The sequence below is a fragment of the Chlorocebus sabaeus genome, chromosome 2 (genome assembly GCF_047675955.1).
Source record: "Chlorocebus sabaeus isolate Y175 chromosome 2, mChlSab1.0.hap1, whole genome shotgun sequence".
Classification (NCBI taxonomy): Eukaryota; Metazoa; Chordata; class Mammalia; order Primates; family Cercopithecidae; genus Chlorocebus; species Chlorocebus sabaeus.
In genome coordinates, this window is record NC_132905.1 from 59,047,285 (window position 1) to 59,071,250 (window position 23,966).

General features: G+C 40.5%; 1 protein-coding gene across 5 annotated transcripts in view; it reads left to right on the top strand.

Moving 5' to 3' along the window:
* The first annotated feature begins 818 nt into the window (after positions 1 to 818).
* Positions 819 to 23,966, top strand: part of KIZ (kizuna centrosomal protein) — a 130,289-nt gene continuing 107,141 nt past the window's right edge. Inside the window, exons 1-5 of one of the 5 annotated variants that reach the window (XM_007961527.3) lie at positions 921 to 1,027; positions 1,260 to 1,361; positions 7,011 to 7,073; positions 11,233 to 11,395; positions 20,755 to 20,844. In XM_007961527.3, coding sequence (XP_007959718.3) covers positions 1,288 to 1,361; positions 7,011 to 7,073; positions 11,233 to 11,395; positions 20,755 to 20,844 — 390 coding nt within the window. In that variant the 5' untranslated portion in view covers positions 921 to 1,027; positions 1,260 to 1,287. Of the gene's footprint in view, positions 1,028 to 1,259; positions 1,362 to 7,010; positions 7,074 to 11,232; positions 11,396 to 20,754; positions 20,845 to 23,966 lie in introns of all 5 variants that reach the window. The other 4 variants (XM_007961517.3, XM_007961545.3, XM_007961540.3 and 1 more) reach the window with 4 other exon arrangements.

The following is a 23,966-nucleotide window of genomic DNA, read 5'->3' on the forward strand; positions in this document are numbered from 1 at the left end:
CCCACGTTGGTGACGATAATAAAACCTGATGCTTTCTATATGCTGGGCCTTCTTACAAACACTAACACATATTAACAATCGAATCCTAAACTAATCCTGTGTTAACAGCCTCCCATTTTACATATGAGGAAACCTGGGGTGACTTGCAGACGGCCTGGCAGCTGGGACGTGGATAGGGAATCCAGGGCCCCTGCTAGAGGATCCTACAAGACATTAGGAGCACTGTCCATTAGAGCTGTCTGCACAAACGTCTGCTTCGCAAGCAAGTAGTTAGCAACTTTTCCCTCTCGCCAACGATACTGGCACCTGGAACAATAAACACATCCTTAGATTCAGCACGGATTTTCGAGTAAGGGGTTGGTCCACTGTCGGGGCTGAGCACAGCTGTTTAGCATTTGAGGGTTTGTCTTTTTGTGCGTGGCGTTTTGTGTCGCGTTTGAGTGCTGATATAATAGAACAAGCTTAGCACAGTGCCTGGCACTCAACAAATCCTGGCAAGAAAGGAGGCCGAGGAAAAGCAAGCGAGGAGAGACGGAAGAAAGGGAGGGACCGTTAACGTAAAACTTGCAACGTTAACGTAGTTTGTGCGAATTCTGGAAGGTGACGGGAAAGGAGACGCGGGTGCCGATGGCGAGAAGAGAGAGCCCCGGGCGCCCTCCGACGTGGTCCGCCGGGGCCTCTTGTAGCCCAGCGCCTGCCTCACGACGCCCCGCCTCTACCACGCCTCTTCCCCGCCCCATGCAGTTATTCGTCCCGCCCCCGACAAAGTCTGCCTCTGCCCCGTCCGTCAGCGGCGCCCCGCCCCCACGGCGTCTTGCCCCGCCTCCTGCAGGCTGCCCGGCGCAGTGTTTACCCGCGGTGCATGCGGGGGCGGTCTCCTCCGGCAACCTCGGCCCAACGGCAGCCCAGAGGCTGTGCTGAGCTGGCACAGCGACAGCAGCATGAACCGGACCCTCGCATCCGTGCCTCTGTCGAGTCCCGAATACTACGAGAGGGTGGGCCAACTCCTGCGTGGGCTGCGGGACAGGTAAGGGCACTGGAGTGGGGGTGGGGAGTCGGCCCGCGCCGAGGGTCTTCCGCAGGCCCTGCCCGCTTTTCCTTCCCGCTCCCCCGCCCGAAGTTCCCCGGGGTCCAGGCCCGCGCGAAACGCCCCTCAGGCTCCCAGTGGGGCCTAGAGGACAACGTTTACTAGAGCCACTCCATGTACTGGGGGTGGGAGCGGAAAGTGGTGAGAGACTGCCCCCTGCCCCCTTCAATAGCAGCTAAAGCCTGGTCTCCGGTTTGAGGATGCGGCCGCGTCACAGAATTTGCCCAGAAGTGAAAGTGGGAGTTCTTCTGCCTGTCACTCTCCATCAAGCCTTGTGAGTTTCTCTTGCCCCCTTTTACACGCCCCCTCTCAACTCTCTCTTCAAATTGTCATCCCGCCGTGACAGCTGCACTGCATCAATGATGACAGGTCCTGGAACGCAGACGGTTGTGTGTGTGTGTGTCAAACATGTGCCCTGTTTAAACTCAGGAGACTTTTGAGGGGAGCGAGGGCTGACTAGATTTCCAGCGAAGGGATGAAATTTCCAGCCAGAGAAGTCCAGCTTCCAGAGGGTTCGTGATGCCTTTGATTAAGATATGAAAGATGGGAACCACTGAAAACAGCTAGATCTAAGAGTGCATATAGAGAGAAAATTATAACACAATGTACTATAAATAACCACGTGAAAGATAAATTGCTGGACCTCTTATTTAGCTGCTAAGTTAATTGAAGTTGTAAATCTCGTTAGTTGACAAGAAAGGAAATAGATTTTTGGATCTCTTGATAAACAAAACATTTAATGAGTGTTAAAAGTTACAAAATCGTTCTAGTGAACAGGAGAGCTGTGGGTGTGACAATGCTAAAATGATAACAATAATTACATGGAAAATAAAGGCAGAAGTAAGTGATTTTGTAAAGGAATTACATTTATCTTATGCTAGATTTAATTCTTGTCAGATATTTACAGAACATCTACAACAGGCTTCCTTAGTTGTCGTTAGCATTTTCTTTTACCTTGTACTCCTTTTCTACATCCTATTTTCTTTCTGACATATCATCACTCACCTGTATCAGTGACCTCTTAATTTCTAACTTTAAAAATAAATCACTTCCTGCAGAGCCTTCCCTGTTTCAACCCATTCCCTCACTTTTGTGACTCTTGGCATTCTTACAGCACTCATAAATGGCATTCTTTCTGAACTGTTAATTGTAAGTTATTTTTGTTTCCTGTGCTAGGAACACCTGGCTGTTTATAGTCCTTATGGCACAATAACTGTATAATGATTATGTACTTTATGATTAACACTTACTCCTTTAATTATTAAACAAGGTGAGGCTGTTGAAAATATATAAGGAATTTGAGTCAAATTTTATAGCCTGTTCATGGTTCTGCATTTGGAGGTTTGTTTTATTTTTAAGTCAGTACAAATCTGTTGCTGTGTGTGTTCATTTTTCATTTTAAGAATTTATAACTAACTCAGGTTAATGAACATTGCACACAGTTATAGAGGCAAATAATTCTAGATACAGAAAAGGCTCCAGTAGAAACATCAAAACCTGGATTCGAGTCCACAAACAATTGTGTGACCTTGAGCAGGTTGCTCCACCTCTCTGAACCTTGGTTCTTCACCAGGAATGAGGGGGCTTGACTAATATGCAAAGTAAGGCCACAGATTTTTTCTTTTTCTCTTTGCTAGTATAATGGGCCTTAAAGGAAAATAAGAAAAAAAAAAAAGCCGAAAGCTGTAGTTTTGCAAAGCAATGTGTAAAGAATATTATTGTCTGTATCCAATTTGAGTGTTTGGATGTACCTTTTTGTTTGTTTGTTTGTTTGAGACATAGTCTCTATTGCCCAGGCTGGAGTGCAATGGCATAATCTCGGCTCACTGCAACCCCCGCCTCACAGGTTCAAGCGATTGTCCTGCCTCAGCCTCCCAAGTAGCTGGGATTACAGGTGTCCACCACCAACCCCAGCTAATTTTTGTATTTTTAGTGGAGATGGGATTTCATCGTGTTTGCCAGGCTGATCTCGAACCCCTGACCTCAGGTGATCTGCCTGCCTCTGCCTTCCAAAGTGTTGGGATTACAGGTGTGAGCCACTGCACCCGGCCTTGGATGTACCTTTTTAAGCAAACAAACACAAACCATTCCAGTGATCACAGATACCACTGTCTCCTAAAATTCCTGAGTCATTTCATAGGTTGCAACCCTGGGTAGTCACAGCTGCTTTATCAATCCAGAAACTTCTGGGAAGTGGGAGACAAAAAAAAAACAAACAAACTCCCTCTTAGCCCTTTTAGAGATGGTCATTGCAATGTTAGCTGGTCAAATAACCAACATATTTCTAGCCCAAGTCATCTTAGCTGTAGTTATACATAGATGTAATTTTATCGTCTGAATGTTTTCCTGTATGTGTACAGTGTTTTCTCTGCATTGTGGTGAAAGTCAATAATCGAATCTATAAAAGAGTCTAATAGAGTGACTTGTTACAGTGTGTATAACACCCACAAGCATGGTAGAAACTTATGAGTGGAATTGGCTCTTATGGTTATATAAAAACATCCTTTTAAAAGGGCCCATTAGCCAGCCGCGGTTTTTTCAGTGCCTATATTGATTCAGAGTAAGATATCATAATAGTCTAGAAACTGACACTGAGATATTAGTGGAGTAAGCTGAAGATGGTATAGAATTGTGGTATCGAGACAAAAACAGAATAACAAGTGGCTTAAAAGTAGAAAACTCAGCCAGCTAAGGATCACTTAGCTGTGTAAAACTGAAAGGTCCAAGTGAGGGGTGACTGAAAACATGAACTGTGGGTAAGCATCCCAGGGATGGGGATTTCAAAGATTCTGAAATAGAGATTTAATATGTAGGAATTGCAAGCCATGGAAAGGCTTTTCGTTGAGGCAAATATCTGGTTTTTAGTATTAAATTTTAAAAAGACATGGAGGACTCACCATTCAAAGGTGCTGCAGTGTGGATGAGGGGCTAGAAAATAGGCCTGTGAAGACGAGTAAACACGATTAGCACCGTTTTGCCTGGGAGAGAAAGCCAAGAGGAGTTTGATTGTCAGGGTATGAAGTGTTGTGATAGAGAAGTGTGAGCAGCAAATGTCTGCATCTGCTGAAGATGTTTTACAAGTAAATTTTACATTCATTACTAAGAAGAACTTGCTGCTTGGTAGATGATGGATTTCCAATGTGACTGTGGTCCTTTTTCACTAGAGGTCATAGGTGAATTTTAGAAATCAATTTAAAGTGGCTGGGCCTGGAGGCTCACACCTGTAATCCCAGCACTTTGAGAGGCAGAGGCGGGCGGATCACCTGAGGTCAGGAGTTTGAGACCAGCCTGGCCAATGTAGCAAAACCCCGTCTCTACTAAAAATACAAAAATTAGCTGGGTGTAGTGGTGCACACCTGTAATCCCAGTTACTTGGGAAGCTGAAGCAGAATCCCTTAAGCCCAGGAGGGAGAGGTTGCTGTGAGCTGAGATTGTGCCACTGCACTCCAGTCTGGGCAACAGAGCGAGACTCTGCCTAAAAAAAAATACATATACATATATATATATAATATATATATATAATATAAAGTAATATATATAAAGTATGTAAAATATATAAAAATATATATTATATAAACTATATATATAAAGTAAGTTCTAGCTTACAAAAAAATTGCAAATGTAGGACAAAGACCTCCAGTGTTCCTGTCACCCAGATCCCTCTACTGTTAACATTTTTTTAGATTTTTGACACTGAGATATCTGTTGAGTATCTATTTAAATCTGTCTCTCTGAAACCATTAGCCTTTTCTGATCTATTTGAGAAGTGCCTATATGATGCCCCATCACTCCTAAAATCTTCAGTGTGTCTTTCCAGAAACCAAGGATGTTCTTGTACATAATCACACCATACAGCCCTCCTAGTGGTGAACCCAGTCCACAGACCCCATCAGATTTCACCAGCTATCTTAACGATGCTCCCTTTTTTTCCCCCTGGTCCAGTGGCTCACCTGGGAACCCTGCTTGCATTTGGCTGCCATGTCTCTTCGGTCTCCCCACATCTGGAACGATTCCTCCGTCTTTCCCTGTCTTTCATGTTCCTGACAATCATGTTCCTGACAAGTTCATAGAGTACAGCTTTCATTCTAGAGGGTGACCCTCAAGCTGAATATATCTGATGGTGTCTCATTACCAGACTGCAGTCATGCTTTCTTAGGAATACAACAGAAATGAAACACTATGTCTGGGCACAGGGTCATAGATGTATTTAGAGGCCTTCCTGTCCTTGTAATTTAATGACAAGTTGCTCACACTATCCAGTCATTCATTCTGTATAAACTAAGTACCCAATTGATTTTGAAACTCTAGGGGGCGAATGGTAACTAATAAAAATGTCTAATGTGGAAGCAATTGTGCTGTATTTCCTTCACTTCTAAGTTCACTCTTACTAGTGAGAAAGTAAAGATCTGTGATGCTATTAGTTAAAAATGTGTGTTTTTGTAATTTTTTTTTTCCATTTAATCTTTTTTCCTTTTTAACATAGGCATACCCCAACCCTGGGATTGTGTTCCCCAAGTGAAGATTCTGTGTCTGGATTTTGGACCCCATTTTCCCATTAAATGAATTTTGGTTAAATAGTAGTTTCCATTTAACATTATGCAAAGGAAATAAACTTATTTAACCTGTAATGTAGCTAACAGTGACTTTTGGGATGATCTTTTTTTTTTTAAAAGGAAAAAAACTATCTGAAGAAATATAGAAACTGATAAGAGCTCGCAAATGGAACATGGGGCCAGCCCCTTTCCCTCAGGAAGCCAACCTGAGATCACCTCTGTTGGAGTCCTTATCTTTGTTTCACAGCCTTTTGTTTAGGATTCTTTGCTTGCATAGGATATTATGTGGTTTCTTTCTTTGCCTTACTTAATGTTAATTTAGATTAGCAATTTAGCTTTAGTTAGGTGGGATTGAAGCAAAATAGTGGTGCTCAAATGGAACCCTCTGTGGCTGATCCTCCTAGGCACTCTTCTTGGGACTGAATGGCTTCATCAGTTTTACCTCTCAGCGCCCTAGTTTTGGCTGCCTCTGCTTCCTCTGCTGCCCAGTTCCCCCTCGCCCTTGCCCAGGCTGGTTGTGGGGTAAGACAGGCTTTCTCCTTAGCTTACTGCTAGCATTCACCTGAACAGCACAGGTTCAGTCTTTACTGGTAGTAGCTCCAGGAAAACAGCAACCTGTGACAAATAGTGGCACCATTACAGAGTTATAAAAAGAAATCCCTCCAAATTTGAAATGATAGTCATAGAAGACCTGTTCTTCATCAGATGTAAGTGAGGCCAGGTTTACTTTTCAGAGGCCTTTCTCTGGCTCATCCACTTGGCTGTGCCCAGGCTTGTCTGGTTGAAAGCAGGGCAAGCCACCGGTCTTCAGTCTGTACTCAAGATCTAATGGGACCCCATCACTGAAATGCCGGCGACTCAGAGAAGTCTGGCCACATTACATTTTATATACTTATCTTGTTTATTATTGTCTGTCCTTCTCCCTACAATGTCAACTCTCTGAGAGCAGGGATCTTGGCTGGCTAGTTCACCATGTTAGTCTCCAGGCCTAGAACAGTACCTGGGTCTTCATAGGCACTCAGGAAATACTTGCTAAATGAAGGCACCTGCTTCCCAGACTTTTCCTATTGCATTTCCCTGTTTACTTTGTGGATTTTATTCTTTTGTCTCTTATTGGTGTTCATTTTGTTTTTTAGATTTCCCTGGTGACTGCTGCGTACTTTTGTGTCTTTTGCTTTAGATGCGTCTGTCATTTTCTGCTTCTTAAACCAGAGAAGCATTCTCACAAAGGCGTGATTTGGTATTTGGGGGTTTTTTGACCTCTAATCAACACCTTGTAACAAAGACATGATTTCGAAGAAGAGCATGGTCTAAATCCAACTCCCTATTACTTATCAGTGTAATTGCTTATAAAATGTTTTTTTTTGTAGTGAAAAGAAGAGATTGGACCTGGAAAAGAAACTTTATGAATGTCATCAGTCTGATACATACAAGTAAGAGACGACAGTGGGAACCGTTTTCAAGCTAGGTTCCATATATTAATCAAAAATTTAGCTCTAATGTTATGCCATAAATATTGTAGTTAGAGTACTGGTTTTTTGTTTTCGTTTTGTTTTGTTTTTTTGAGATGGAGTCTTGCTGTTTTGCCCAGGCTGGAGTGCAGTGGCGTGATCTCGGCTCATTGTAACCTCTGCCTCCCAGGTTCAAGCAATTCTCCTGCCTTAGCCTCACAAGTAGCTGGGATACCTGGGATTACAGGTGCATGCCACCACACCAGCTAATTTTTCTATTTTTAGTAGAGACTGAGTTTCACCATGCTGGCCAGGCTGGTCTTGAACTCCTGACCTCAAGTGATTCCCACGCTTCTGTCTCCCAAAATGCTGAGATTACAGCAGTGAGCCACCGTGCCCGGCCTAGTTGGAGTACTCTCACCATTCTCTTATTTTTAGTGTGTAATAATTTGAAATAAACAGTGCAGATGAATATAATTACTATCAAATACATTTGGTTAAAATCGATATGAGATCAAAATATGTTATTTTCATTATTTTGTATTTGTTTTATTTCATAGCCTTATCTTTTTGGTTGCAATTTAAACACATTGAGCTTGTGTGATGATGAAGACATAATTACTGTAGTTGATCTTTCAGTGTACTACTGTAGGCATGGTTACCTGGTATCTCATTTGTTCATGGGTATGTGAGAATGACTATTAAAATTATAAGTAGTGAATAATATATTGTACATATTATCCTTTTTAGGTTTCTTCCTCCACTATTAAGAGCAGATTTTAAATATTTTAATTTCTATTTTATAAAAACTGAACTTAAGCCAAAAGTATGGCATTACCTCTTATATTATTCATGTGAAGAACTTCTGGCTTTGATAGCATTCAATTTGTAATTTATTAATGTCACACTATAAGTGAGAAATGAAAAGATCTCATCCAGAAGAGAGAGAGGCCAAGAATCCTGTAAAGTCAAATTACCTATTAGGTCAGTTCTTTCCCTTGTCTTCAAAATTGTTCTTTGGTTTTAAGATTTAGTGTACTTCTAGACCTTTCAGTTGAGGTAGACAGCCATATGTCTCTGGTAACTCTGAAAGAGACAAGAAATCAGTTGTTTTGTGTGTGGAAGGAATAGCTAGCATTGTGGATGCTGTGGCCTCAAGAGTGGGCCCAAGTCTAAGGGGATCCTTGGCAGCTGCCATTTTTCTAACCATAGCTAAAGGGCAGAAGATTGTGTGTAGACGTTTCATGCAGTCTGTTCTTGGGAAGCCTCCTGGCCTTCTGGTGGTGGGAGGGGCAAGTGCGAGAAAAGGATGGACACTTTTACCAAACTGTCAGTTCACTGAGCTGCTACTGCTTTGCCAGCCTCTTACTGTTTCCTGGAAGACAGAGGATATGATTTACTAAAAATAGGCTTGCTTAGATTGCCTGTAGAAGAAAATCCAAACAAGGCTACCTCCACCTAGTACCTGCCAGAAGGCAGAGTCTGAGATGAGGGTCTGTGTATAAGTGGTAATTTATTTGACAAGGTGATCACCTAAAATTGGAGAGCAGGGCTGGGCAGACCAAAATAAGAGCTGTTCACTGCAGTGAGCACCTGGGGCTCTAGTCGCTCCAGACCTTCAGAGGAGCCTTCAGAGGAGCAGTGTAGACTACCCTTCTGCTCTGCACAGTGTCTACTCCTGTGAAAGGAGAGGTGCTGTACTCCTACCGATTCCTGACCCCCCACTGGTAAGTGTGGCCCCAGGTGGAGGTAACTCCTTCACACATCTAGGCTTTTCCGTGCTGCAAACTCAGAACGGCGGCCCTGAGATGCCAAGTGCAGCTGAGGCAGAGGCAGATGCTCTCAGGTTATACCACATGCATGCAGTAGGCTGTGGCGGCTATGGCGATTGTGGCTGGTAGAAAAAAGGTTGGGCCAGGAGGTGTGAGGTGGGCACAAGAGGTGTCTCATCCAGCAGCCCACCAGACCCACCGTTATCTGCACCCTTTTAAATTTACATTATAATCATCTCTCTCCAGCTTCTCCCTAAGATTCGACACTGACTGAAACGTCAGGCTCTTAAGCATGACGGGATGTTTTGTAATGTAGTATAAACTTCTAGGCCTGCGGTTAGGTGCTTCAATTCCATCTGAGCTTCACCAGCTCTAAGCCGGTGACCTTGGGGCAATTACTCCAACATTCGGTGCCTCCATTTCTTCTTCTGTCAAATGGGAATAATGATAGTTGTGAGAACTGAACAAGATTCATACAAAGCCTTAAAGCAGTGTCTGATCTGGAGCCAATTATTATTTATTACAATTTCATCAACATTCTTTTTCCTGTGTTTTGCCTTTGAGCTTTCTGACATGCTGTTTCCCCCACTTGGAATGTTTTCCCCTTATCTTTTCATTTTTGACTTCATCAGTTTTGATTAACTCTCATTCATCTTTCAGGTCTTTTTTTTTTTTTTTTTGTTCGGAGACAGGGTCTTGCTCTGTTGCCCAGGCTGGAGTGCAGTGGTGTGATCTCGGCTCACTGCAGCCTCTGCCTCCCGGGTTCAAGCAATTCGCCTGCCTCAGCCTCCTGAGTAGCTGGGATTACAGACACACACCACCACACCCGGCTAATTTTTGTATTTTTAGTAGAGGTAGTGTTCCACCATTCTGGCTAGGCTGGTCTCGAACTCAGGACCTCAGGTGACCCACCCACCTTGGCCTCCCAAAATGCTGGGATTACAAGCGTGACTCCCTATGCCTGATCCATCTTTCAGGTCTTAGCTGAAAATTATTTCCACTGGGAAGACCTCCCTGGCCCTTTCAGCTAGGTAAGGTTGCGCAGTGTCTAGAAGTCCTTTTTAGTTTCCCTCATAGCATTCATCCCATATTTACTTATTTCATTGTTTTCTTTGTTGACCTTAGCTGAAAGACTTTTATCTTGGGAGTGCTGAATATATGGATGATTGCATGGGTAGATGAGTTACTCAGTCATGTGGTCAGCTTTGAAGGTTAATGTGGTAGCTGGAATGGAACTAGAATTTGGATGGAGAGGCATGGTGTAGACACCACCAGCAGCAGCTTTACTGAGTGCCTGAGTGTGAACGACAGTATGTTAGGTTCTACCTCCATTACAGTTACTCTCGTCAAAAATGCAGAGACACGGGCAGCAATAAGACCAGTCTTCAGTTTTTATTCAGAAAGAAAAATGAAGACAGCCAACCATGGTCAAAGCATGGAATTATTAACACGATAAAGACTTTCTTGAAAATTGTTGTTAAACAACTTTGGACATCTCCAGCGTCTTTGCAAATCTTTGTTTTGATTCAAACAAATATTCAAAAAAATGTTTTGAATATTTTTGTCATTTTAAAATTTATTTTTGTTTGATGAAAGAACGTTGAATAATTTATTGAGCCAACAGTTGAAATGCTGTATAACAGGGAAGAAGAATTAGGATTAACGGCCTTGGTACCATGAGAAAAGTCAACTGCACAACTTGAACTATCCCATATCTCTTTGTATGTACAGAAAAATTGGAATGCAGAGTATGTTTTTGCTATTATACTTTGGATAAGAGTCTTAAAGGTTTTTTCACAGTTGGAGTAGTTACAGTCCATATATTATTATAAAATGTTTTAATAGTGAATTATATTGTTGCAATTTCTAACAAGTATGTTTGTGTTATCTAAATGAGAGCTTTTGGTATTTTAACATTTTTAAATTTCTTTTAAATTTCTTAATTTTATGGATTGTGATTTGTAGTTTGATTTAATTCCTTATGAGCAGTTATTTTTGAAATTGTTGTGTATAAGAATCTTAGTGAGCCATTCGTCAAACATGTTCACATAGACACGACTCTTGAAATCATATTTAATTTTGAGAAATAAGTTCATAGAAATCTTTACTGTGTGAATGTTAGAATGTGGTCTTGTATATATTTCTCAGGGGAGTTGTGCTTAGAGGAAACCGATATGATAGCTCAGTGGTACTGCATTAATTTTCTCTCTCCAAAAATGTGTATGTGCATTTTGTCCTTTGGGTTTTAGTGGTTTGGGTAAAATATCTTAGAATACATTGTCTCATTAACAATTTTGATAAAGAAAATTCTCTTTCTTAGATTTGTCCAAGTCTAATCCATTGTTTTAAAACTGCTTTTAATTTTCTAGACTTAAGCTGAAATATGTAAAACTAAAGAATTATCTAAAGGAAATATGTGAATCTGAAAAGAAGGCTCGTATTCGAAACCAAGAATATTTAGAGCGATTTGAGCGTGTCCAAGCTCATGCTTTACACTTCACCACAAACACAGAGAAGCTTGAAAAACTGAAGGTGACTTCCTGTTTTTTTTACTATGTTTTATTTTATTAATTAATTAATTTATTTTTTCCAAGATGGGGCCTCAATGTGTTACCCAGGCTAGACTTGAACTCCTGGGCTTAAGCAGTCCTCCTGTCTCAACCTCCTGAGTAGCTGGGATTACAGATGCACGCCCCATGTAGCTGTGTACTTTCTGAGTAGCTGAAATTACAGGTGTACACCCCATGTAGCTGTGTACCTCCCGAGTAGCTGAGATTACAGATGCACACCTCATATAGCTGTGTACCACCTGAGTAGCTAAGATTGCAGGTGCACACCCCATGTAGCTGTGTACCTCCCGAGTAGCTGAGATTACAGGTGCACACCCCATGTAGCTGTGTACCACTCGAGTAGCTGAGATTACAGGTGCACACCCCATGTAGCTGTGTACCACCCGAGTAGGTGAGATTACAGGTGCACACCTCATATAGCTGTGTACCTTCCGAGTAGCTGAGATTACAGGTGCACACCTCATATAGCTGTGTACCTCCCGAGTAGCTGAGATTACAGGTACACACCTCATATAGCTGTGTACCTCCCGAGTAGCTGAGATTACAGGTGTACACCCCATGTAGCTGTGTACCTCCCGAGTTGCTGAGATTACAGGTGCACACCCCAGGTTTATGTTTTGCTTTTAATCTTTTTTTTGCTAAAATGAGAAATAATGAGTAGTAATTTTCAGATCAGTGGTAGTCACTAATGTTTAGTTGTTCATACTTAGGATTATGTATCAGCTTTTTCTGTGAATTACTGTATGGCTAAATATTATCAGAGAACTTGAAACTGCATTTTCCAAGATTCTTCTTTAGTTGAGGAATCAATGGGATATCTGTAACACAGGCAAGATCACTAGCCAGTACCTGGCACGGTGTAACACATGGTATTTGTTGGCTGAATGACTGAATTTGAGCAGCATTGGGGTTCCCTCTAGAAACTGATTCTGTCTTGAAAGGGTTCGTTTTCTGTGGTCTGGGCCCCTCTCTGGCAAACAGTGCACTGGCACAGCAGTAAAGATAGAACTGTCCCCGAGGAGTTTGCCTTCACGCTCCTGGACTGTGTGACCCAGAGTGACTGCCCTTGCAGCCCTGTCTGGTTCTGGCACCTTTTTCCCCTTGAAGTGCAGGTGCTTGGCTACCTGCTGCTGCTTGGCTACCTGCTGCTCCACAAATTAGGCCAAGTGTGGAGGGCCAGGAGCTAGGCATTTATCCTCACCATTTCCACTGGTCAGGTGTTGTCCAATTTAACCCACCTTAACATTGATCACAGGAGGAGTTGAATTCAGTGTTCTGTCTGCTAGCCTGCTACTGAGCCCCCCTACCTTTTTTTTTCTTTTGCCTTGCAGTTTTTCTTCAGCCTTTTATTGTAAAATTATCAGATACACGAAGAGTTAGCATAATTATTGTGATGAACACTCATAATTCTCCACTTAGATGCAATAGTTTTAAATATCTTGTTGTATTTGCTTGGTATATTTTTTTTCTTTTCTCTGAGCCATTGAAAGTCTGCTGCAGGCATCATGACATTTCTTTCCTAAGCACTTGAGCATGGATCTCCTAAATGCAGGGGCAGTCTCCTGCATAATCGTACCATTATCACATCTAAGAAGATTAAAAATGATTTCATAATATTTTGTTTTTTGAGACAGGGCCTCACCCTGTCATCCAGGCTGAAGTGCAGTGGCGTGATCATGGCTTATGGTAGGCTCAACCTTCTAGGCTCAAGCAAGGCTCCTTCCTCAGCCTTAAGCTGGGACTATAGGTGTGCACTACCATACCTGGCTAATTTTTTAGTTTTTGTAGAGATGAGGTCTATGTTGCCCAGTCTGGTCTTGAACTCGTGGTCTCAAGCAATTCTCCTGACTTGGCCTCCCAGAGTGCTGGAATTACAGGTTTGAACCACTGCACCCAGACATAATATTATTTAATATTCAGCTCATATTTGGATTTCCCCACTTCTCCCAAAAAGTAACTTATTTTTCCAGACCAGGAGCCAACTAGGGCTCACGTATTGTTTTTTGCGTTATTGTGCCTTTTTTGTCTCTTTTAATTGAATTTAGTCTCCTACCATTCCTCCTTTTTTTTCCCCATGTAATTGGCTGTTTTGAAAAAGGCAGTTCATCTGCTTGTAGAATGATCCACATTCTGAATCTAAGGCATCGTTTAACTTGCACAGCAACCCCTGTATTTCCTGTGAACTGGAAATGTGGTCTATACAAGCACTGTCCAATAGAATTTTCTGCAGTGATGGCAATGTTCTGTATATATACTGATGCTATCTAATACAGCTACTGCTCATATATGGCTATTGAGCACTTAAAATGTGGTTTGTGACACTGAAGACTGTATTTTTAATTTTGCCAATTTTAATTAATTTTAATTTAAACAGTCACAGCTGAGGTTATACTTCCAACTGCATCCCATCAGGAGGCCCATGATGTCAGGTGGCCCCTGGGTGAGGCTGACTTTGACCCCTTGGTTAACATGATGATCTCTAGTTGTCTCTATTGTAAGGTGCATTTTCTTCCCCTTTGCATGTTAGTAACTAATCTGTGGAGTGATGAGTTGCCATCATGGGAATATTGTGTTCCTCAATATCCTTTTACCTAATCGTTTTAGGACCCATAGATGAGCCTTGCCTGAACCAGTTATTTCTAGTGGAGGTTTTGAAAAATGGTGATTTTCTGTTTTATTGTATCTTCTGTTAACTGGCTTTCCTCTATAACAAAGAGCGTTTTCCCTATTTTCTTTCTTTCACCGCCCCCCCCCCCTTTTTTTTTAGCCTACAACAGCACCTGGTATTCCCAGGAGTCTCCCATCCAAGTATGAAAAAGGCCCAACCCTGCTTAGCCTTCAAGATCAGATGAGAGCAAGCATGTTCAGGGTGGTATGGCCATAGACCCCCCCCTTTTTTTTAATGTTATGATGGACTTGTGAATTTCTATTTACTAGTATGTTATCAATTACAGTAATTATTCTTTTTGTCATTTTATTGTCTTATATTTGGCCAGTGGGAGTCTTTCTAGATTGGCTCCTGTGTCCTTTTGACATAACCCCCTTAATTCTGAGCCTTCTTTGATCTGGGGCATAACAAGATATTCCAGGTTCACCTCACATTTTTTCTCCCTCAGATATGGAATTAGCCTCCTATCCAAGGAGCTGTGGTTCTTTTTAATGGAGAGGGGTATTTAGAAAACAAGATATACAGTTAAATGTGCTCAGGCAATAGCAAGTTTTAGCTCCCCATTTTTTTATTTTAGTATTCGTGAAAAATGTTTAAAGTTCAAAAAAAGTTGTCAGTATCAATGTTGTAAACCACTTTTCAAAGATTTCATGGAGAAAATGAAAGTGATGGGCAAAGGAGGGAATTTTGTCTTCCCAATAAAATAAAGGAAAAATAGAAAATTTCTGCTGATTTTCATATTAAGGCTTCATTTAATTATTGATTTCTTATTATGGCCAAATATGAGAGGAAGGACTTTGAAAGGAAGAATCATCTTTTAAAGTTTTTTTATATTGAGAGCATTCGTTATATAAAATAGGATATGTTATAAAAAACTTGTATGAGCTACTGAAGACTGTCAACATGGGGGACCATTTTAATGTGACAAACTAGATAGGAATATGAAAAGCTCTATTAATAAATACGGTTCAAAAATTATGTAGGTATTCCTTTTTTGAATTTTGGATGAGGAATGCCTTTAAAAAAAAATTGTTCTAGTAGCATAAAAGGCCAAATCATGGCACTACACTCGGGAAGAATGTGAGTTCCATGGAGAACTCAACTTTGACAGTCACCCTGGGTCCAAAGCCAATGTTTGTTGTGTGCCTACGAACCCAGATAGCAATGTCAGAGACCCCACCAGTGATCCCACCTTCTTCAGCAGGCTGTGCAGTGAGCTGAGGTTCAACATAGGGGATGTTTGTCTCTGGTGTTTTCCCTTTTCTTTCTGGTTCTTCCTTTTGGGCCAGTGTCCAGTGGTGGCCCAGGTATGCCAGAACCACTTGTCTCCTCTTAATGCTGCCCATCCAGGTATCAGGTCTTTACCTCCTTTCTTGATTGACCTCACATAAGTCTTAGGAGAAAGGTGTTCATAATGCATTGCCCACACACCCCAAAATGCCACAGGTATTTCACCTTGAACAGACTACAGTTAATACACATGAGCTTCAAATTGGTAGAATTCCAGAAAGTGAACCAAGTGAAGCAGTGTGAGAGAAGTGGGGATTTTGCCCAAATTGATACCAAGTGAGTTTCTCCCACTTTGTAGAGGTGGGCTGGGCCCAGTTCATTATATGATGTTAAAATCTCTTAAAATGAGCTAATTGCTGAAAACACTGTCAACTGGTTTTATGGTTCATAATACTTTATTTGGAGGCCTATAATAATTTTTAGGGCTTTTAAAGGATATTGACGTGTTATGTAGTTTTGAAAATATAGTGTTATATCTATGTTGCTACTTGTCAGTTGGATAAAGGGGCTGAATAAACAGTTCAAAAATGTAAATATTAGGTCTGGGCATGGTGGCTCATGCCTGTAATCCCAGTGCTTTAGGAGGCTGAAGTGGGAGGATCACTTAAGGCCAGGAATTCGAGACCAGCCTGGACAACATAGTGAGACCCCATCTGCACAAAAGGTTTAAAAATTAGCCAACTCTGGGGGTGTGCACCAGTAGTCTCAGCTGCTCAGGAATCTGAGATGGGGAGAGGATCATTTGAGCCTAGGAGGTTGAGGCTATAGTGAGCTATGATGGTGGCACTGCAGTCTAGCCCTGGTGACAGAGCAAGACCCTGTCTCTCCAAAAAAAATTAATAATAATAAAATAAATTTTTAAAAACCTAAGAATGTAAATATTAGTATTAATGCTGTGAGGAGTGTGCCCTCCTCTCCCTCTTTCTGCCCCCCTGCTCCCTGTATTAGCTGCTTTTGTAAAAGGGGCCCCAGTTGGTCCTAACTTAAAGCAGTTTCACTCAGGTGCCCATTATCCTTGTCTCAGATTGGGTTCTCCCTGAAGTAGACCTGGAGAACAGGGATTTGACAGTAAGTGGTTTATTTGGGAGATAAGGAATATCAGTAGGCGAGGGGGGATTAAGCCAGCTACCATAGTCAGCCCGGCACCAAATCCTACAGGGAACTTCTGGCAAGTGGTTTGCACATTTGGGATATGTGTCCAGCAGCTCCTAAGCAGCACTGATTGAGGACTGATGGGCAAGGTTGTAGGTGGTAGGGAATTAACCAAACGCTCCCCAGAGCAGCCTTCCCAGGTTCTGAGAAGCCTTAGGCATGGAGCCCCAGATTCCAGAACTTAGGAGTGACCAGAAAGGTCCCAGGGACGTGTGTAGAACAGCATCTGCCTTAGCCTCCCTCATGGCAGTATTGCCAGGCATGGGGCTGACATGTCAGGGCATTCGGGGAGGATCCCCATAGCAGGCCCAAGAGTCTTCATCTGGTTAGGTCTCTCCTTGGCCTGAAATGCTGGCTAAGGCTTTTCAAGACAAAGTCCAGACGCTGGTCTCTGCCTGCACAGAGCAGCCTCACCCTTATTACTCCTCCCAACACGTGCGCACACACATGCACACACACACACACACTCTCTCTCTCTCTCTCTGTCTGTCTCTGTCACACGAATACACAGACATGTGCACATTTTTTCTCCCTATCTTTCCCTAATTTGTCCCCTTCCATCTTCTCCTGCCATCCCCATTTCTCCCTCTTATCTCTCCCCACTCTCCTATTCCTGTCTCCTTGCCTCTTCTTACCCCCAAATCTGTCTCTTCCAGATCCTCTAACTCTTCCACCCCCATATCTTCCCACTGTCTCTCTACATCTTTATCTCCCGCACACGTACACACACACACTCTCTCTCTCTCTCACACACACAGTCTTACATCATCCACAGTACTTTAAGCATGCTGAACAATTTGCATTTCCTTGAAAGCACCACATTATCTCATACCTCCTTCAATTAGAAGGCCTTTTTCCCCCTGCCCTGCCTTAGGTCTGTGTCATAATTATCTCAGTAAGCACTTCCTTCATGGTATTATAATTGTTTACATGTCTGTTTTCCCACTTCACTGTGAGCTCCTTGTCTTATTATTTCAATGCTCTCAGTATCTGACCCAGAATATGGCACATAATAAGCACTCAGTAAGCATCGAGACTTCCCCCTTGACTGAAATTAATTCTTCCGTATTTTTTATCTCATTCTGTTATGGACCATGAACTAGTAGTATGTGAGAACTAATGTGGTATTGATGATACTCTTTATTATACCTTCCCAGTTAGCATTTCTGTTTAATAGCAGAGGGGTTTTGAATATATAATGTCATTATTTAAAGCTGTGATTCTCCAGGCCTGGACAACATGATGAGAACCTGCAAAAAAATAGAAAAAGTTAGCTAGACGTGGTGGCATGTGCTCTAGTCCCAGCTATTGGCGAACTGAGGTAGGAAGATTTATTAAGCCTGGGAGGTTGAAGGGCAGTGAGCTGTGATCATGCCACTGCACTCCAGCCTGGGTGACAGAGCAAGACCTTGTCTCAAAAAAAAAAAAAAAAAAAAAGTAAAGTAAAATAGATGTGTTTATCCTTGAAAATTCAGTCATTAGGTTATGTATGCTTATAAGGGGCTAATATTTGAGAACACATCTTTTGAACTCTGATTTGATTTCTACTAGGGATTGTGACAGACATTGTGAGCAGGGCACAACCTTCAGGCCTCTGGAGGACAAAGTGTGTAGCACATACCATTTTTTGTCAACCAGAGTGTCTTGCCTGTTAATATACATTAGTTGAACAAATAAACGTTCCCCCATATCTTTGGTAAAAGTTCAGGAGCTAAGAGGAAGCACAGATACTGGAAAAAAATAGGAGAAGAAAAAACAAAAGACTGTGAATCTTAGTTGTGTCTCTCATACTGACCTGAGGACAAAATCAGCCCATTATGTAACTCTCTGTACCCATTTCCTCAACTCTAATATGAGGAGACACGCCAGCAGATTTTAAATGTCAATTCAGTTCAATTATTCACTTATTCTGTAACTTGAGAATTAGCTGAGCAACCCTGAAAAACAATGAAAAAGGAAGTTTGTGGCAAAAAAAGGTAGTAGTGACACTTTCAGGCAAACAGTAAAGTGATTGAAGGGAAATTGACGGAAGTGAAAATACAGAAAGTAATGTAATGGAAAACGTTTGTGAGCTTGGAGAGAAATCCCAGAGACCAGAAACTTCTGCGAGAACCTCCATCAACCCCCAGTCATTGTTAACAGATTTCATTAATTCCACTGAAATAAATTACTTGTGCATAGTGAGGAAGTAAATGGGAAGGTCCTACTAAGTTTAGGTGGGCAGCATCAAGCCAATGCTGTGAAGCAATACGGTGACAGACAGAACAAGTTACCTGATGGATTAACTCAGTGCTCTTGGGTTTATTAAAACAGTTTTCTCGGGTTGGGGCTGGGAAGATAAGGGAATTATTTATCCCTAGAGGGGCTCCAAACCAGGAGATGTTACTGGTGCGTGAGTAGGCTCTGGAGAGCACTGTGGAAAACTCCTGCTTTCCAGTGTTCAGCACATGGATAATAACCAGGTGTTGTATATAAAAATAAAAAGGAAAAAAAGAAAAAAGAGAACAAAGCATTTTTTGATGGAAATCCATGGTCCTAGGGGATGCAGGCTTACAGTCTGTATCAATCATTAATTTATCATTGTATCTCTGCAACTTCATTGTGCCATTTCTATTTGCATTATTTAGAAAAAGAGTATCTACAGTTTAGTGACTTTTTCAGTTGCATTGACAGCAATCTAAATTGGGCTCTTAAAGATACTTCTTTCTGTTCTTTAGGAAGACTTTATGCAGTTATCACTTCCTTTTTCCTTCAGCAAAATGAATTGAATAAAACTCATATTTCTTTGAGCAAGTGCTCTGTCTTTGGAAGGTATGGCTCTGAAATGATCCTATAATGAGGAAATCAGGTACAATGCTCATTGATCTCAAAGAGCATAAGAAAACCTTTGTAGTCACAGGAAAAAAGAATTTTTGTTTAACCTGTAATTGTATGTTTGTATTGTAATTCATCACCCATTTCTTTTTTGAGATACTGTCCCTTGGAATCTGTAAGGGATATCTGTTTAAAGCTCTTGTGGGTAAAATGTAAACACCTCTAAGTTCAAAGGAATAGATATGGAACAGAGAGACGTAAAATGTATCTTCGTTATTGCTTTATCTATTCTTAGTTTATTATTTTATCATTTGTACTGGCCTTATAAAATTTTCATTTAATTGGGTATCTATTTAGAGAATTATTGCCATCTATCATATTAATAGTACTCTGCTGGTTAAAAAAAATCCATACCTAACTGTTACTAACAATGAGACAGCATATATTAATAATACCTTTCAGAATATTTTGAGAGAAACAAATCAGTTTGGTTATTAGTGCCCATTCATTTTTTGTGTGTCAGAACAAAGCTCGGGCCTATTTTATGTTCAATCAGAGAACTAAGGAAACAGCTTTCAATTTCATCATCTCATAGGTGTGTTTCTAATTACAGTGCATACCTGCCTAATTTAGAAAATGTTCTGATACTTATCTGTGATGGACCACAATCCATGACTTTTTTAAGGCTTTAATTACTAGCGTACTGAATCAAAGTGCTTTTTTATGCCTTGCTTTTAAGAAAAAGTCATTTTAAGATTGAATCACTTTCACCAATTATAGTGTGGTAATGATGCAGACATCTTTATATAGTTATTAATGCCAGAGCAAACTGGATTCTGATCATTGATGTCTGCAGTATATTTTTATTCATAGAAAATGGAATTTGTTTTAAGTTGATGATCTAGCAAGTATACTCAATTGCTGTGACGATCAGAATCATGATATTTTGTAGATATCATACAGATAAGAAATCAGTAGGATTGATTTTTTTTTCTTTTGTTTGGGGCAAAACTTCTAAAAGGAAACACTGTCTAATGTGTTACTTTCATAATAAAGGAATTGAATTTTTGTGATAAAGTATCAAACTGTATACATATATACACACACATATATATGTGTGTGTGTATATATATATAAAGATTTTATTCGCTAAGTTGATGAAAGTAAAAATCCATCAAATCTTATTTTATTTAAAAATTGTGGCATTTTGTAAAATTCAACTTTCGATATGTGTTATTTGCAAAATTGTTCATTTTCTAAGATAAGGTGAATTTCGTGGCAACATCAGCTTTTACTTTCTACTTCAGTGTTCCCTGTATGTTGTAAAGACTGCAGTACACAGACAGGTGCTAGTTGTAAAAATATTTATCACAAAATCAAACTTTGTTTATATTTAGCTTGAATATGAGATTCAAATTAAGAAGATGCTACTCTCAAAAAAGAGTCTGGGACTAAAAGGTGAACTGAAAGATGAAGACAGAGAAAAGGTAATAAACTAAATTGATAACCTTTCTGTTAACAGAGGAGTTCTGGAGTGTTTATATTTTAAGATATTGTTTTAAATAAAATCATCTTATTAGAAAGATCCATTAGATTAAACCTTAAGTGATTAAAGATTTTTGCTTACAGACTATTGCTTTAATGTCTAATTAAGTTTGCTGAAAGGGAGTTACTTTGGGAAGAAAGGATAGACTCTAAAGAAAACCTCAATGTTGTCAGTAGGTAAAATTATTTTTCTAAATCATGCCTTGTAGCTGCTCTTTTCTTAGTTTGAGAAGTGTTTTAAATGAAAAGTAAACAAAATATGGCATTTTGATACTTTTATTTGTGTGAATATATATAATTCTGTACATTTTAACTTTTGCACAGAAAAAGTGGAAAGAACAGATTGCATATCTAAGCAATAGACAAAAAGATCGGCAAGGAATACTTAAATAAATTCTGCTATGTATCTGCTGTAATGCAGGCTTCTAATCCTCCCGCCTATCTCCATATAAATGATTCTGTTCAAGACCATAGATGTTTTCTTCACTAAAAGCAGTAAAGCTCTTTTAGATGAAATGTCTAAAAACATCTTGTAATAACTTGGAGCATGCTGGCAAGAGTAGTCACTTGTGACTGTGTGTGAAACCCCCTCAGCCAGTCGATATTGTAATAAGCAAAAATGGTAGCATCACTCCATTATTCAGAAAAGCCAACAGCGTGCTTGTTCCTTAGGCTGCAGCATTCATTAAGAAAAGCTTACTGGGCTGAAAGCTGGAAACAGATGATAACGGGATATGATTTTCATATTTAATGCTTTCCTTGGAAGAGTATGTGTGCTACAGATTGATAGAAGAATCAACTGCTACTTTACTAAAAGACTTTCAGGTTTGCCCTATAGCTACCGATGGAATCATTCAGCCAAGAAATTAACTTTTTCTCCTTTTACCTGCTTTATATATCTGCTAAGCAGGCTGCCTGGCTGCCAGTAAATGTTATTATGCAGTTAACTGTTTGGTATTTAAGACTCTTATCAGAAAAGAAACAGAGGCCACACTATTTTGTTTTTATAGTAGGAGGAAGGTTTTAGTTTTTCTTTCTTCCGTGCATTAGCAGGCATTAATCTGAGTTTATAGGAAGTTTTCGTTTTGCTTCCTCATAGATTAAAAAGTTAAAAAAAACCCCTAGAATTTAGAGCATTCTTTAAACTGTAAGATACAAAACACCAAGCCCTAGCAACCTTGACCTATATAAAAAGGCCTTTAATGATAAATGATGAATATGCCATTCGGTGTAGGCCAAATGTGATATGATGTGATAGACTTTTAAAGCATTCAAGCAGTTTTTCTGTTTGACATTTGGTCATGAAATAATTGATGTGTTTTAATCTAGAAGCCAGTTAGTTCTTTCTGTGCCATTCTTGATAGACATATTCTTAGCACGGCAGTGTCAATGGTACTTCAGGAAAACGGAAGCTTTTTTTTTCTTTATTACCCACTGATTCTTTACCTTGCATATAGTTATGGAGTCTCCTTTTAGGACGTATTTAAAATTAGGGCAAGAGACATACAGTTGACAACCCCTTAAAATCTTACATATAATAATTAGAAGTCTTTTCATTTATATGGAAAGATGTCATTTCCTTAAAAGCTTTGACTATTGGCTGTATAAGAATCAATTAGGTAACATTTTGAGAAATTTGTATTTTGCCTTTTCTAATTTTCCACTGATGTTCAACTAATTAAAAGGTAAATGCATTTCAGCAAAATCATGTTTTAGTGACTCCTTCTATAATTCCTGAACAATTCCTTATCCTGTGAGTTATGTCTTATTGTTTAGTGGAAATCCAAGCTCGTCGTCTTTGGGCAGTTGTATGAATTGGTCTTGGTCATTGGCCCAGGGCCTTTCCTGAAGCATAGTACAGTCACTGGTTGAATCAGTAAGTAGTTGTTAAGCATATATTCTGTTTGAGAAGCCACAGTAGGCCACTCTATAAATGCCACAATTTTCTTACCTTCAAAGTGCTTCTCACAAAGCAATGTTCTTTCTAAGGCACAGAATAGTGTGTGATAAAGTGCCAGTCACGTGGGACAAGCATGAGCAGTGAGAAGAAAGAAGGTCCTGCTTCCCATGAATTGAGTAACCCCAGGCCTGGTGGAGGAGGTGGTGTGTGAACTGGCATAGAAGGATGGGCAGGATGCCAGTCAGTGGCAGAAAATGAGCCTGGAAAGCTACCTTGTGGGATTTAGTGCCTGAAACTATGGTACCAGGCTAAGAACTGAGATTTCCTCTTCGAATTTGTGTGTGTGTGTGTGTGTGTGTGTGTGTGTGTGTGTGTTGGGGCCAATGAAGGAAGGACTTGTGAGCAGAGCAGTCACATCCCATGTGTGCAGCTGTGGGAAGATGAGGCTGGCAGTGCTGTGCAGGATGAGCCTGGGGAGGAGTATGTGGAGCTGAGGAAATGAGGCTCCATTCAGACAGGAAGAATTAACAGAATGGAGGGCCTGTATTGGGGATGGCCATTGAGGTAGAAAACACTAATAAAGGGGAGAGGATCGATCAAATTGGTGATCATTCTGAATTATAAAAAGATATTTTTTAAGTGGCTGTACAGCTTTCAACCATAGGTGGTAACGTGGATGCCAAGAAAAGTCATCAAGTGGTGTGTGTCCATTTTATAAATGTAAAACCCTGGCTCAGTTTTGGTGTAGGACATCTATTGTTTGCTTGCATCCAGTGGCTGCTGTTTAGAATCATACATCACTTAGAAGGGTTGATAGTCTATTCATCTGCCATGCTTGTTTCCACTATGAATTTACTTAGCTTACAAAAAATGTGTCTTACCAAAAAGGCACATTTCAAGCCCCACTCAAATCCTCACAAATTTTACTATAATAGTTCTTCACCTCTATTTTATATATATATATATAATTATTTTTTATTTTGGGGGCAAACTCTGTTTCTAGGCATGTTCTTCTGGTTGAAGAACAGTGACTAGAAAATATACATAAAACCACATAAAAATGTATGTCCTCAAGAAAGATTGAGACGGCATTTTTGAATGAGAGTATACATTTGGGGATGGGGGTTGTGCGGTTTCTTTGAACTATTAGGCTGTGAAATATAT